The 16,244-nt window shown below is 47.7% G+C and overlaps 1 protein-coding gene across 7 annotated transcripts in view; it reads right to left on the bottom strand.

Moving 5' to 3' along the window:
- Positions 1 to 2,966: 2,966 nt before the first annotated feature.
- The window catches only part of mib1 (MIB E3 ubiquitin protein ligase 1), a 28,471-nt gene continuing 15,193 nt past the window's right edge, over positions 2,967 to 16,244 (bottom strand). For 3 of the 7 annotated variants that reach the window (XM_049747690.1, XM_049747691.2, XM_049747688.2), the window contains 10 exons: positions 8,480 to 8,612; positions 7,459 to 7,545; positions 7,064 to 7,222; positions 6,551 to 6,732; positions 6,287 to 6,476; positions 6,109 to 6,187; positions 5,877 to 6,032; positions 5,175 to 5,246; positions 4,610 to 4,710; positions 2,967 to 4,527 (listed from right to left, as the gene is read on the bottom strand). In XM_049747690.1, the coding sequence (XP_049603647.1) occupies positions 4,387 to 4,527; positions 4,610 to 4,710; positions 5,175 to 5,246; positions 5,877 to 6,032; positions 6,109 to 6,187; positions 6,287 to 6,476; positions 6,551 to 6,732; positions 7,064 to 7,222; positions 7,459 to 7,545; positions 8,480 to 8,612 (1,300 nt within the window). In that variant the 3' untranslated portion in view covers positions 2,967 to 4,386. The remainder of the gene's footprint in view (positions 4,528 to 4,609; positions 4,711 to 5,174; positions 5,247 to 5,876; positions 6,033 to 6,108; positions 6,188 to 6,286; positions 6,477 to 6,550; positions 6,733 to 7,063; positions 7,223 to 7,458; positions 7,546 to 8,479; positions 8,613 to 16,244) is intronic. The other 4 variants (XM_049747693.2, XM_049747692.2, XM_049747689.2 and 1 more) reach the window with 4 other exon arrangements.

A 16,244-nucleotide genomic window follows, 5' to 3' on the forward strand; every position in this document is an offset into this window, starting at 1 on the left:
AAAACATTATTGGAAGGAGGGCGCCTCTATGAAACTCTTCAGGGCGTGGCCCGCCATCATCGCACAAATTACGTTTGTGCGGGAACTGACCTTGTGGAGCTGCGTCATCAGACTTCCCTGACACGCAATGGTGAAAATCAAATATTTGATAATCTGGCATCTGTCTGATATAGAAAAGTAAAATGACGGAGGGGGGAATCATGCTAGCCACGAGAATGCAAATGGATGAAGGTGCCTTCTCTAGTCTCCTAAAAGGCCCCCAAAACATTGAAAGTGGCAAATGCTGAGGCGCCATGACGGCAGTACGTCATCACTTTGTTTGCTTAGCCGAGGCTTCAAACGTGACAAAAGTTTGCGCTCGTTGATTAAGTACGTCTACACCATTGTTCCACATGCTAACTGCGCTGTGAATCTCATCACGTCCCTCGGCTTGGATTATTTGGAAAAGTCTTCTTGGAAGGCTAGTACTGGATATTTAGTGCTAATGTTACACAGTATGGACAAGTGAGTTAAGATTATTAAAATAAAGGAGCCGTTGTCTCTGGTTTTGAGCACTTGATACATTTCGAATGCAAATGAGCTCACGCAATTAATAGGTCACAACATTTCAAGCAGTGTAAAAAGCTATCTTCTTAAAAGCTATCTCAGCATCAAACGTCCACTTGGCACTTTATTGGCCAGGCAAAGGTTGCACCTCTGCCGTTTCATAGAATTATTAAGTAAGCAATTATGATAACCCGCTGTTTTAAAGATAATTGCCTGATAAGGTTCTGCCATGCTCACACTGTAGCTGGAGCGCAGTTTGGCCCAAAAAAAAAAAAAAAAATTGTACTTGGTATACCACTTTTGAGATCATACATTACAAAAAGTTGTATGAGAAATAATAAATGTCATAGCAAGACACATGTAATGACCCCCTTGTATCATCCTTATTTATTTCTCTTTTTATTTTTATCTATCAAAGCTCATAAATCTTGAATGACTATATATTGATAAAGGCTGTTTAAAGTGTCATCGGAACGATAACATTTGCACTGTAAATGTGGCTCGCAAAGCATCAGCCTTCCAATCGCACGGCGACGATAAGGACGGCACCTACTTGACGGGTCAAAAGCCACGCCGACATAAATATAACGTACTCCATTGATAAATAGCGTGGATCCCCAATGGGCACCATTCTCTCGAATGGCTCAAGGCGTTTGGATAAACTGTACGAGGCTTTTTTTCTCTTTCTTTGTCGGGTGACAAAAAAAAAATATTGCTAAAGTACAGGCATTGTTAATCATAGCACAAATAGGAAGAGAACTGCTTTTAACACTTTGCCCTGATCAATACAATAAAGCAATCAGCAACGTCAGGGGGCCAGCATGTTTTTGAGGACTTTTTATGGCTTTACAGCCATAGGTGGGGTTTTGCTGCTTTCAGCTCCAACTACCCACCCACCCGCCAGCGAGCCTTAAACAACTTGTGTCCTTTTTTTAATGCAGTAAAAAAAAAAAAAGAGAGAGAGGCTGGCTGGCTTTTTTTTTTTAGCAACTTGTACAAACAACTGGCAACAAAGTCCAAAAAGTTCCCATTTGAACCCAGAAGGCTCCTTCGAGAGCTTGAACTTTGCTCAGGTTGGCCATAAAAAAAAAAGGTAGACAATAAATGTGAGCAGTCGTGAACTGCGTGACATGAGAAAGCAAAAGGGACCTTCAGACAGTCAACGATCAATTCTTCCAACATGGCACCAACATGGACAAAAAAAAAAAAAAAAGCTTTGGACAAGATGGAGAGAAGCATTGATTGATGGCTGAGATGAGACATTTAGGGGCATTCAGCCTTTTCTGGCCTAACCCCAAAACTCAGATGAACACAAAGCGGATGCACTGCCACCTTGTGAAGAAGGCTCAAAGTGCAAGTGAAAGCCTGTTTGCACGCACCTTCTGCGTCTTTTCAGGTGACAGCCAAGCTGCTCTTCAAAATTGATCGTGAAGCGGTGTGATGGAGTGCAACCAGAAGCATCCTGCGACAAAGAGATCATTAGAAGGGTGACGACAACACCCAAAGTCTTTCATGAAAAACCTACCTGTTGGGACGTGAACAGCGCAAACAATCGAATGGATAAGCCTAATTTATAAGAGCAAAACATTTGTGTATGTAAATGCCATAATATCTAAACAGATTGAGAATTGCAATTCCATTATTTGTCCAAATGGTACAGAAGAACCGAAGCAGTTGAAGCAATATCACACTTTTGCTGGCTCCAAGGACTTTTCCACAAGTCCTCAGGGGTTCAATTTGTCACATGCTCGGCTCACACCTTGGATTAGTTGACCCCCCGGCGTGGGAGTAACAACCCCTGCGGTCCAGTCAGCGAGCACGCCGTGTCCGAGCGGCAGGGCAGGCCTGGGGATTCTCCCCAGGATCGGGCCGCATCCCGGGGAGGAGATAGCGGCGTCTCCGACACCCTGACAACCCCCCCGCCCGCAGTCAGAGTGACGGACTGTCAAAGCTTCCATTTTGCTATCAATTGAGTCACATCTTGATCATTTCCCATTTTGAAATGAGCTCTGATCAAAATTGTGCCTTAAAAAAAAAACACCAATCAATTGAGAACTTAATCTTGAAGAAACAATGGCTTTTACTCGTTCTCATTCAGCTCTGACAGAGACTGCATACTTGAAAAATGTGCTAAATGGTGTAAACGTTTTGTCTCCTTCATTAGCATAGGGTGATGCATGGCACTGTGGTGTGGAGTCATTCTGACGGTGTTAGCATTTTCAATTAGCCCGCACCTCCCGCCCCATCTCCGGCCTGCCGGCTCCTCGGCGAGCGAGGCAGACGCCCGCCGCACAGCGGGGGAAAAGCAACAAGAGCCTATTTTTTTTACCCCCCATCTGAGCTGGGCTTGGAAAAAAAAAAAACAACAACAAAGATGTGGTTATTGGTTAGCAAACCTGCGGAACAAAACATAGCAGCCATTCATCATCATTGGCGATTTTTATTTCATCTATGTGGTTTGTTTAAAAAGCACTTGTTTGCCATACAGATCAAGGAGTATTTTCATGATACACGCCGTACTGCATACGTCAAACATTCATGCCCAAGGAGATGCGACCGAGACGTTTCCGACAGAAAATTGGCTTTTTAGACAACGTAAGACAACACTAGCATAGTTTGGCATCGTCGGTGAAAAAACAGGAAAATAAAAAGTGATGCTTGTTTGTCTGTTTGCCGTTGCCTTGTCATTGAAGGAAAAACTCATGAGTTTCCAGCTAAAGATAAAACGCTGATGAGAAGACACTAGAACAGTGGTTCTTAACCTTATTGGAGGTACCGAACCCCACCAGTTTCATATGTGCATTCACCCAACCCCTCTTTAGTGAAAAATTAAATTATTTTTTTCAAATTCAAGACATGAATGTTTTTTAGTGGTGCACAAAATGAGCCGAGCATGATCGCAATGCATGAACTCTGGTGTTCGGACCTCCCCAATGGAGGCGCTGCCGAACCCCTGAGACCGACTCAGGGAACCCCTAGGGTTCGCTGGAACCCAGGTTAAGAACCACTGCACTAGAAACAGTGAAAAATGGCATTCCCCTCCACTTTCAAGAAATTACATATAAAGATGTCAGTATGCCTGATGCAAAAAAAAAAAAAATATTTGAGGCTACATATTAGAAAGGCAGTGACACCTAGAAATCCTATTTTTCTTTTTGGGCAGCAATACAAAATAATTTATCTACAGTCTCACCTATGAGTTCTATTAGATTGTTCTCTATTTCATTAAATGCTGACTTTTGGAGCTGAAATTCATACTTACATTAAAATCATACAAGACAAAGAGCACCTTATGCTGTCCCCCACCCCCCCTCCCCCTCCCTAGACCACTTGTATTTTGGAAGCAAATGGCAACCAAGTGTCAAATGAATGTTTGGATGTCTAGTCAACAAGGTGTCATTCTACCTGCGTCCTCCTCACAGAACTGAAGGCTGACCGCTCACGTTGTCGTTTCAGAACCGCCCGGGTTCTCGTCCTCCTACAAAAAAAAAATACTCATAGAACCATGAAATGAAAGTTGCCAAAGCAAAGGACTCAAAATCCACGCAGGGTTCTTCCTGCACACTAATAGGGATCAAATGTGGCTTTTCTGTGGGGTGCAACACTTGACACCAAACGAGAGTCATGCGCTCGTACGCCGTCCTTCCCCGGGCGAGATTCAAGCCTTTTAACTCGGAGAGGTCCAAAAGGCAGAATAATGAGGATATCCGTTCAAAAATGTCTCCATGTTATGTAACAGAGTAAGCCTGCTGAGGGGATACGCTTTGGTGGCTGGTGGTGCGTTCGCGGGCGTGGGTGGGGTGGGGTGGGATGGGGTGGGGGAGTCTGACGCCAGAGAGCCTAATAGAGGAGGATGCGGCGCTCGATGGCCTTGCGGCAGATGGGGCACTCGCTCATGCGGTCGCCGCACAGCTGGCAGGTACCGTGGCCGCACATGAAGATCATGTTCTTGAGCCGGTCCAGACACACGGGGCACATGGTCTGGGGACGGAACCAAAAAAAGCGGCTCAAGGTTGTATACCATATTATCGACGGTCGCCATCATTCGGCTCATGCGGCAGACCTGTTCCTTGATGTCCTGCAGTTGCTGCTGGAGCTTCTGAACGTCCGCGTTGACGTTGGTGTTGTCCTTGTCCCGCTGCAGGGCGGGGATGTTGCCGCTCGCTGTTTGGACACATCCAAAAAACAGACGCACACGCAGAGACGTTGAGAGGAAATAACCCGAGTCGGCCTGCATTCCTTTTGCGACTCCTTCTTGTTATATTCCAAGGAGCGCATTCGGCAGAGCAAACCTTGGTCCTCCCTCGTGCTGCTCTTTAAGCCATATTTGGCCTATTTAAAAGTCTGCGGCAACTGTAAGAACATGAGTGAAACGCGGCCATGATGGCTCATGTATGCTTTCAATGGGGAGATAATTAAAAGTTACACATACATGAGCTGCATTCATTGTAATCGGTGTTATTAGCATTGATTTAATAATCTGCTTGTACTTTGAAGTGGGATGAAGTAATATACACTTTCATCTCCACCGTGTAGTGTGCAGTGCTTTAATAATAAGAAAAAAGGAATGAGGGGGGGGCAGGGCAGCAATGTGGTCAGAGCACAGATATGGGAGAGGGCATACTTACACCAACTTAGTGCCAGATTGTTGGGCTGGAGAAGATCCTGCGATCCCCCTGCCATAGAGTTAGAGCTCCCTGCTGGGAATAACCAGTCACATTGTTACAGCAGCTATATAGCTCAAAGCTGGCCCGGAGGACCAGCGGAACTACTCGCTACAAGCCTCTCAAGTGAGGCTTAAAGAGAGATTTGAAGAAGAAGCAAGCAGGAAATCAGAAGGGGGGGAAACGGAACCTTATTGACAGCAGTCGCCATTGACTCGCTAGCATCTGGTGTTGCTGGGATTAATCATTGGAATTTTGCCCCTCGCACGGGTGTATGCCTGCCGACCACCCCCCCCCCGTTCGGACACGTAACCAAACCATAAGACAATATTAAAAAAAGAATCAGTGAACTTGCAACAGTTTCCCTTTTAACTCCACAAAATAAAATATGCGGGATGAACAAATGGAGCAAAAAATGTGGACGGGAAAAATAATAAAAAGCTTTGTGATGGCAGTGTGAAGCCAATCTGATCAAAAACATTGACATGAAACTCAACATTCACGAATAATAAATGAATAGATTGGGCAAATCATAAACATTGAGTGTTTAAAATTCATGGAAAGCGAGAAAGGGAGAGAGAGAGGACATGCTGAAAATGAGGCAGTAGCAGAAGTCAAGAAAGAAAGCGAAGCAATTAAAAGGGAACGTGTGGAAGATTCACTCACTAATGTCATCATCATCATCATCATCCACATCATCATCTGCGGCATCATCATCATCATCATCCTCCATACCTTTCCCCCCACAACAAAGCACAAAGGGGGTGCGGCGCTCCACCACAGCGCGACACTGTACGCACTTCTTCATGAGGCTGGCACAGTCTGGACGGGCAAAAAAAAAAAAAAAAGAGAGGTGGTCACATCTCATTCGGACCCGCCGTCCGACGTGTTGACTTACTCTCACAAGCGCACATGTGGCCGCAGGGCTGGAACAAGACAGCCGCCTTTTTGTCCGAGCACACCACGCACTCCTCAATCTGCGAGCCAATCAATAAATCGACAGAATAATCCAATGAAAATGAATTTAAAATTGTATGAAAGGATGAATTAAATTGTCATGTTTATGAGCACATCACCTTGGAGCGTGACTGGACCTGATCTTTGCAGATGAGACACTTCTTGACACGGGGTGAGCAGAGGGAGCACGTGGCAATGTGTCCGCAAGGCCCGAAGAGAGTGTCTCTCTTCATGTCCGAGCACACCATGCACTCCTCCAAGGACTCCATGTTGCTGTTCAGAGACGGGCTGCGCGTGCCCACCTGGCCGCTATCACATTGCGAACGCACGCGGGGGTCAACGGCGGCCACGACAACACACTTGGACTCGCTCGGCGCGTTTACCTGCTTTTCTCTTTATGACATTTGGCCAGCGCCTTGCAGAGGCTGGGGTCGGGACACAGGTCCAGAGGCGACTGGCCCTTCTTGTTACGCACCGTCAGGTCGGCGCCGTTGGCGGCCAGGAAGCAGGCGATGGACGCCGCGCTCTTCTTCTCCGCCCCTTGGGTGCCTAAGCCCATGATTAACTGCAGAGGGCAAAACAAACGAGACGGAAGCGGAAGATCCGGGTCAGATCGCACGCAATTATCCAATCAAAGGTGTGTTTTATCATTATCTCCACACACCCCCCTCCTCAGTCAGCGTGGTGGGGCTTCGAGCCATTCGTGAAAGGACAAACAATACGGCAATAGCTCACTCAGGGATAAACTTGTTCAAGCTACTGTACGAGCGAGCCGCTTGGCTGCCTCCCTACAAGTGTCTCCAGTCTTGAGTGATGGGCTAAGTCGGGTGGAAGGAGTGACTCTCAGAGCATCTCCTCGTTTCCATTTCCTGTCATGAGAAAATGTGAGTGCGTACCGTGTTCTTGGAGGGCTCCCAGGGCTCCACTTTGCTGACGTCCTGCATATCCTGGAGTTGCCGCAACTGGGACAGCGTGTGATGTCGCAGTGCTTCGTGGAGCGGCGTGTCCCCGTCCTTGTCCTGCACGTCCAGCTTGGCCTCGGCTCGCACCAGCAGCTGCCGTACGAGGAACAAAAGATAAACTCTTTCCATCTATTTTTTTTTTTTTTTAACATTGCATCGTGAATGCCATGAAGCGGGTTTACGTGTCGCTGCGGGCGCCATCTTTTTAATCGCATCCACAAGATGGCAGCGTTGTAAACTCAATGCAAGACGACAGCTTTGTCCTGAGCCAGCAATACTGGAGTGTGACTTTGAGATGACAACACATAATGAGAAAGAGAAAGTCTTACCCTAACAATCTGGGTGTGCTGTCGCTCGACGGCCAAGTGTAAGGCTGTTTGCTGGTTGACGTTCTGGATGTCCAAGCTGGCGTTGCCCTGAGACGCAAATTATTCAACGTATAACATTGTTTCAGTCATCTCCCGAGCCCGAGGGTCGCTCAGGCCGGGCTCTATTCCAGCTCCCCAACAAACCAAATAAGGACAAGTCTCAAATGGAGTAGTACGGAGAAGCTCGACTCCAGTTCAATTTCAGGTTCTATTGTGATCAATATTCTCGGTCGGGCAGACCTCTGAAGTCTTTTGTGTGATGTCACACTCGATGGCTGAGTTTTTCCATTTGATTATTGAGGCATTTTTTTCTCTTACACGTGTGGCGGTTGTGCGATGAGATGCAAAAAATTAATTGTCTGGATGATGAAAAATGGTCCAAACACTCAGGCTCCATGTAGCATAACAGAACCTTCTGTTTGTTTAACCTTGTCTGTCAAGACAAGGGCAAGTTGGGTGCCTTTATAAAAAAAAAAAAAAAAAACGCGTGATTATTACTTTGCAAATTGCAAACTCCTCAGCTGAGAAGATGTGCAGGGAAGCTAATGATTGTGATCAGTTTGCTAATTAATTCTGTAAGAAATAAGAGTGGCTGGCTGGTTGGCTAGGAGGGTGGCGGGGGGAATCTGCAGTGCGCCCCGCATGAGCGCTAAACAGAAGGCTGAAGCGTTGCAGAGAATTATGGGGAGGGGGGGCTGAGGTTTTCCAAGAGCATGTGGGGGAACATTGCAGCTGTATTTCTGCCGCGCACCTTATCCTAAATAACCCAGTTGCTGCTTAGTCAGGTGACTTTTGCGGCAAACTCCTCAAAGTCTCGGGGGAATTCAGACAACGGGGGGAGAACGTAAAGCCATGATTGCATGAGAAGGAGAGTACACGGCCTTAAAGAACAACCCTGGAGGCTCCGCAAAGCATATGCATTTGATTAAAAAAAAAAATGCAGTAGCTTGGAGGGGCCTAGCGCATTGGCGCTTGTCGTTACCTGATGAACTAAGAGCTCGGCCACTTCCACGTGGTTGTTGAGGGCCGCCAGGTGCAGCGCCGTGTAGCCGTCGTCCTTCTTCTCGTCCACGATCCACGGCCTGGGAAGTTTGGATAGCAACACGCGCATCGCACTGCGGAGGGGAAAAAAAAAAAAAAACAGCCATGAGCAGAAGGCGATAAAATCAATTGGGCAAAGGGTCTAAATTAGTGATCTGAAATGTCAAAATTAATCCAGCACGGCAGGGATTGGATGAGGCGCTTATGGTAAGCAAACAAAGTTGAGAGCGTCTGATACCGAGCCCGCCACGTGATCCATTTACAGCACATCTCATTTTCATACATGCCGCTTTTAATCAACTTAAAGGACGAGTGGCTCTCCTAAAAGCACGATTATTTACAACTCGCACGGTCATTCATCATGCTCATCTGACCACGACTCACATTTCCGTCATAAAAAAAATGGTTTTCCAGGCAAAGCATTTTATAACAATGCGCCGCAAAATGACAGATTAAGCGGAGGAAACATAAATCAATGTTTTCATAGCAGTCACGGGATGCTGTATACGTATGTTTAATGTTTGAAAATGTTTTAGTGGATCCGTGTTCCTGCTTTGCGTATTTATGACTTCCTTATATTCCTCTCAGTTGCAAAACGACAGCTCGCAATGATGTTTTACACCCAAATCACTGTAAGTCACTATTTAATAACTCCATTTTGATCCCGGTTCAGCGAAAAAAAAATGGACTTTTACTATCACTTGTAATCAAGGTTGTCGACGGTGGCTTTATTGCCTCGGTCGGATTATTATCAAAATCAATAATGAAAATCGGCTTTAGTCTTAAATGAAATGAACGGGGGAAAAGTATATTTTGAAAGACAAAATAAGGGAAAGCCATTTGTGTCCCTCATATTCTTGAGAAGGCAAAAAACAATATTGTTGTTTAACCGGAGCGCCTAAATGTGGCATAAATGCGAGTCGGTTGTTTCTGCTCGACCCAAGGTCATTTAGAGGCTGCTTGCCAGCACACTGCAAAACCCAGAAAAATAAAGGAAGAGTCAGAGGACGCGTCAATGTCACACTGTTAAAGAAAAATAAATAAATCAAATAGTTAGACTGACAATGTATCTGGATATAAGCACGCTTGGGAATGTCTAAATGAATGAACACTAAAGTCCATGGATCGTAATTTGGAGGGCTGCGTATTTTTCTCAAAGAACAGATAAAACTGGAAAAAATAACAGAGAAGTAAGAAAGTGGTCTGATCTGACTGAAGTGATTTGTGCTGAGGGACACGCTGTACCTTGGAGAAGCATTAAAGCGGCCAAGAACACTTGCGACCTTGATGAGTAGCCAAGAATTACGCGGGGTGGATCTTTGAACTGACATCTCTTCTTTCATTTTCTAACGCTTCAATATGGCCCAGCAACCCCCTTATGTGGAGGATACGCAGGCACGAGGGGGCGGCACACCCCAGGGGCAAAGAAATCCAAGGATGACATGTTTGTCGAGGTAATCAGAACGGCTGGCTTTTGCCTCATCAGCACGGGGGGCCGGCCGGCCGGCTGCATCCCCCGTACAGGCGGACATGGAGCTGCTGTACTGCTGCAGTGATGAACAGTGCAGCATAGCTCTGGCTCTCTCCCTCCCTCTCGCTCTCTCTCTCGTATTGCACCTGCATTGCTTGCAGCCATCTCCAACTACTTAATGCAGAGCTCTACACGGCGCTTAAACGCAACCGCGCCCCTCCCGCCTCGTCACGTATTCACGACGCATTGTCTTTGTTACGCAGAACTATTTGCTCATCTACTGTAGGTTTAACCTCTCGTTGGGTGAGGGGTGAGGGGGGACACTTTGGACTAATTTAATCTTAGACAAGCAAATGATGCAAGAAAAGACCTTGTCACGTCGGAGTCTCGCCCCAAGCTGTGACATGAAAGTCGACGTTAGCGCTCGCGCTGTACGTCGTCGCGTTTCTTGAGTCGGCTGGGCCTGCAAAGACGTGGCGCTGTAAATTCAGGATATTGGCCAAATTTACCGGTGCCGTTAGCAGAGACTTAGTGAGAAGCGTACTTACCCAAAATGTCTTCATAGCAGAATTAAGATCAAGGGGCCATTAGGTGGCCTAACACACACAAAGCGGGGAAGGGTCTGTTGTGTTTGTTTTGAGAGGGTGAGAGAAAAGGCAAAATGGAAGAGGCTGGAAAAGTGGGTCACCCTGGCCACAAGTCCCTCAGGAGAGGGCCACTGAGGAGCATTGTCTCCGCTCTGCAATTTGTCATTGAGCGGGACGCCGCTGTTTGTCACAGCATGTCAAACAAATCAGGCGCTTTTGTTTGCCGGGGTTCCCTCCGCCGCCCCGGGCCGAGTTGACGGCCCATCAGCGGCCGGGTCGCTCGCTACTGGAAGGGTAAGTGAAGAGTGACAAGTTGGGCAGGACAGGCACAGTCACGGCGTGAATTAACGGCGGCGTGAAAACATATGGCCGCTCTGATGTACCAGACGTGTTTGGCATACTCGCAGTCATTAACGACGTCCTCGCCCGTTCAGAAAATGATTCGCCGAGCGCCGCCACCTGCTTTGGTGAGGCAAAAGGTGATAAAGTGTATAATTACATTTAAATAAATGCAATCTTGCGTTGACAGAGGATCAGCTCTATCAAAACCTTAATCAAACGGAAAAAAAACGTCACGCCGAGGTTAGACTTGACCTTGCCGGTAGTAAAGAAACAAGATCCGAGACAAACTCAAAAACTGTATAGTCAAACAAACGGCCCTTAAGTTTCCAAAATGTTTGGCGAATCCATTTTCAAAAGCGACGCCACACGCGCCAGCCAATATGACCCGGTTGTGACCCCCGTCCATCCGTCCGTCCCATGCAGTCAATTAGGTGTAGCGCTTGACTTGATTGTTGCCGGGCTGTGCTCTGTAAAAGACTTTTCATCGGAATCATCTCCCCCTACAATGTGACCTTCCCCTGCCGCCCGCCCGCCTCCACCTGAGGCTCCCGTGTCGGTGCGCTTTTAATCGGGATTATTTGCATCAAGCCAGCGTTCTGTGACGTCTGGCTTATCAGTCCGCTGTCCGTCCCTTGAAGGTTGTTTGCGAGCGGCCGAATAAAATGGCCCGCCATCTCCGGTACAAGTAGGCGAGGGTACGCAAAGGCTAAGCTTTAATTAGCCTTAAATCACCTGCTGCATAGGGACGTCCTGATTCATTTATGAAGGCGGGGGCGGCGAGTCGGAGAGGCCCGATGGCATGTTAATATCCCGTCGGTTCAGGATGGCCCAATTACTTTCTCCTGCTACTGTCTTAGCGCACTTTACACTCCGCAGATTCTATTTCAACAAAGCGCCCCGGCGCTTTCAAGTCCCCTCTTGTGCTGCGATAAACAATTTGCATTCATGAAACCGTACCTCTCTGGTCAATATGCACACTCTGTTATGTCCGCTGCCACTCAGATGGAGGGGGGAGGGGGGGTATCTCGCTATCGGTACGTGTGCCGCCTTTCTGGTTCCGCTTAGAAACCTGAGCTCATTACTGCGCGGGAATGAAACCCAAGAGTCGGATGCGACGGCCTTGGAGGGTGTGAACGTGACGACGGGGTTTCTCAAGCAAACGTATTCTCGTCCCTTAATAATTAAGAGGTGAAAACATGCTTTTGCTCAAAGCCGCACTTCCTTAGCCTGGGGACGACTTATGGAAAATTTCAACACTAATCCCTATTTTGTCCAGCCGGTCTAGCGGTCGTCAGCATTCTGCCAGCACGTAATTACGTCCTGAGCGTTTGGTGCCCACGTTTCTTTACGGTTGCTATACTTTGACCAGATGAATCAGATTTTTTTTTTTTTTTTTCTCCGTACGCCATGAGAACACGGAAACGTCGGTATATGCAGCTTGGTAGGTCACAAAGGGCAACACACAAAAAAAAAAAAAAAAAAAAACACTGAGGCCTCACGCTCAAAATGTCTAGCGGCTAACTTGTTAAGTGCGCCAGGGAAACGAAAGCATTGTGTAGATAAGCCGCCAAAGAACTTGAAACATTGCATTCCACAACTACGCACGAGAGCGCCATCAAAGTTTTTCCCCAGCAAATTCGACATTAATACCTGTCGGACTAGGACAAAGCATGCAAATATTCTCAGCCTGTCTGACCTGCCAAACTGCATTTGGCTCCGACTTTGGCGTCCATACGCGTTACCTGCATTATTCATCAGCTTCGCTTTTGTTTGGGAGAGCAACGTCAAAGCGTACGTGTCCTTCCGTGTACATTACGACTAGTCCACCTGGATGACAAAAGTTGACAAATATCACCAGGTGTTGACCATATGTGATTTTGTCACGCAAAATGCACATGGGCATCAAAATAATCCACTTGCGGGTTCACAAACTGAACCATTCATACTCGCCTGTCATGTTAAGCACATAATAGACATGCTGCAATTTTGCGGCTGTTCATCACCTCCTGATGGAGCACATGCTGAAAAGGCAGAGCATATGCGCCGATAAATCCCGTTCCTTATTTCAGTGCATAAAATGAATATATGAAGTGCATTTGTTTTTTAACTGGGCTAAGAAGTATTAAAGATGTCTGACAGCGTTATCACTTTGCTCGTCAGTATTTATTGCCCGCATTGGCCGAGGAGGCCCTTTAAATGGCGCAAATAAATAAATACCAAAGCGCAACGGCGGCACATTTCTGTGCGTTTCTGGCTTTCCCAATGGCGCCTACGTCCTTGACTACCTTTTTGTAACGTAGCACTCGCTCCACCCACATTAGCGACAACAACGTAGCAACGCGAGTAATTCATGGCCAGTGTTTTTTTTCCCCCCACCATTTTTGTAGTTTTCTTAAGCTAAATATAGGTTAAATCTGAGATCTCTACTGCATTAATTCAAGAAAACATAAAAAGCCACACAATGGCTAACTGCATTTGAATGAACAGACACGCTACAGCACTGCAAACATCAGCAGCCGAAGGCATCCGTGCGCTCGGCCGGTCGCTTAACGGCGACGTGGCGGTCGTAAAGCACGATAAAAAGATCAGACGGAAGCAGAGGAGCTTCTCCTGCAGTGTGGCTGCGGGGTGGGGGTGGGTGGGGGGGTGGTACAATGGAATGCTGGATCAGAGAGAGAGCGAACGCTCCTCTACCACTGTCTTTCCCAGGTAAAGGGTGGCCCATTCATAAATCACTTTTATCCCTCCCCGGCGCTCAGCAGCCTTGCCTCTTCAAATGATGCACGGCAGAAAAGGATGAAGAGGGACGGGCGACAGACGAGGGAGGAGGGGCGTGAGTGAGTGAGCTGGTGAGAAGAGAAAGGCTGATGGAGGGAGGACGGATGAAGATGCACAAACTAGACTCTCTCCAAGCACTCTCGTATGATGTTGACAGGTGGGCGGGGTCAAAGCGACAGAAAGACTTAGAGTTGCAAGGAGACTGCACCAAAGAATGGCAATTAAAGTTGAATGATAAGGGGGGGGGGGGGGGGGGGGGTGTCAGTATTTCACAAAGCAGGCATCTAAAATCTTGGGAATGACTCCAATTTAATTAACAACTGTATTAAAGAGCGAACGCCTTTTTAAACAATGTGTTGTGCTCTCACCTAATTTAAAATACTAATTACATCCATCCGCGATGCTTTGTTGCCGGGAGAGAATGAATCAGCTAATTAAACGTTGCTCCGAGAAAACATTATTGCTATTTGTTTTCCATTTCAAGACGACGGGAGAAGAACAAGCTAGCCTGGACCTTTATTCTGCCAAACAAAGCCCATCCATTAGATGACCCCCCGTCTTATCCCAATCGATCGATTAACTGCTCAGCGCCGACATCCACCGACAGAGCAAATTGATTATATAGAGATGACGTAAAACAGATTGAACTGGGCAAGTAGAAAAAAAACTTTAGGAATGACTTCCCGTGTCAATTACGAGGTGAGCCTAAATTATTGTTTTGACACAATAGCATATTAATATACCTTAGGCGCCGCAGCTAAGCTAAGCTTCATAGCTTTAAGTATTGTCGAAAATTAGCCGACAAAATAGATGCTACCTCGCTCTCTGATCCGTTACGCCAACACGCCTTTATTCTAAATATAGAGGTGAGCGTCCGACAACCATAAGAAGAAGAGTGTCCTGGACTATTTTAAAAGGAGAATGGTGGCGGGGAGGGGCGGGGGGTCAAGAGGACAGAGGGAGTGAGGGGGCGCTCGCTCATATCAGCGGAGGTGGTGGTGAAGGATGTAAAACAGGGGAGGGGGTAAAAATTCAGGATCGCACAAGTGGAAGCACCAGAGAGCACTTTATTTGGCGGCCGCTAAAAATAGAGCGGCAAATGGTAGCAGAGACCTAAGCGCTCCGACGCTCCTCTCCGCTTCCGGGCCATTGGAATCGATAGGCAGGCAGCCGGAGCGACGCTTCCCGGAGTCGCCGGCCAACAGTTGCAGGAGAGGGGGAGGGAGGGAGGGAGGGATGGATGTGTAAAGGGAGGGATGGGGAACTATTTTTTGCACGGCGTGACTAAATATGGTCAGGGAGGGCGGCGTGACAAGACACAGGAGCGGCCTGGAGCCGTGCGTCCGACGCTTGGCTTCACACAACATGCTAAACGCTCAAGCTACTCTGCCATGTTGGCCTCTTGGCCCTTATTAGCCGCCACTGTGCGAGACATGGCCGCCGTTTCCGCTTTGACAAACTTTGCGTTCGGAGCCTCTCCGGCAAACGTTTATTTGTTGTCATGCTCTCTTTTTAACTTCCTATATTTGCACATCTTTTTAAAATAACACTCTTGTCAAATATTCATCTTTCGCTCTCTCTTCAGCTCCCTGGCTCCAGTTGACAAAAGTGCATTTTACGTAGCGGATAAAGCTGTAGTGCCGAGTGTGCGTGTAGAATATGAAAAAGGTAGAGTGGGAGGGCGTTCTGTACACTTTTAAGTCCGTTCAATCGTCGAGGGCATCCTCCCCACTTCTCTGTTTTAACCGTGCGTGCACGTGATGGAGAGGAGAGTGCGGCAGATTTTTTTTTTCCCCCTCAAACCACCCCCCTCAGTGAGTCTCAGAAAAAGGTGTACCACTTTTTATGGGCGTATGTGTGTGGGGTGTCCGCCACCGAACTCCCCCTCCTCCCTTTCAGCGACTACGGCACTCCCCCCCCCACAATCGTAGAAGCTGATTCAGCAAGTCAAACACGCGCACACACGCACGCACGTGGCTGCAGCAGCTGGAGCGCTCTCGAGGTCATTACGGCTCTTTTCGCTCGTGGGATGAAAACCTGATCTGACAGGTCATATTTGGAAGGAGTTTAACCCTGATGGGTTCCAAGGCGTCACAAGGAAGGTGCATGCTGGAGTGGCGGGGGTGGGGTGGGGTGGGGTGGCGTATGCCGGTCTGCAGCAACTTAACCAACGCAGGCTTTCCTTCTTCCGTAGAAGAGCAGTGCAGAGAGGATGCAGGATGCGCTGGAGCGGCGAGTTGCTCCGGTCCACATGGATTTAAGCCCTTTTCTGCACTGTCCACAATATCGCTCTCATCTTTCTCCTTCACTCCCTCCCTCCCTCCCTCCCTCTCCAGTCTTGCTCGCAGCCCTCCTCCCTCCCTCCCTCCCTCCCCCTCCCGCCCCTCTGCTCTGTCTGTTTCTGGCACTGACCGGACATGCTGCTGCTGCCGCCACCGCAGCACAGCTCTTCTGGCTCATTAAGTATCGTTCTTGCCTATCTTAACGACGGACTTGTTAACTCGCACCTGCTTCGATTCGTCTGGGGC

The sequence above is a fragment of the Syngnathus scovelli genome, chromosome 17 (genome assembly GCF_024217435.2).
Source record: "Syngnathus scovelli strain Florida chromosome 17, RoL_Ssco_1.2, whole genome shotgun sequence".
In the NCBI taxonomy this organism is placed as follows: Eukaryota; Metazoa; Chordata; class Actinopteri; order Syngnathiformes; family Syngnathidae; genus Syngnathus; species Syngnathus scovelli.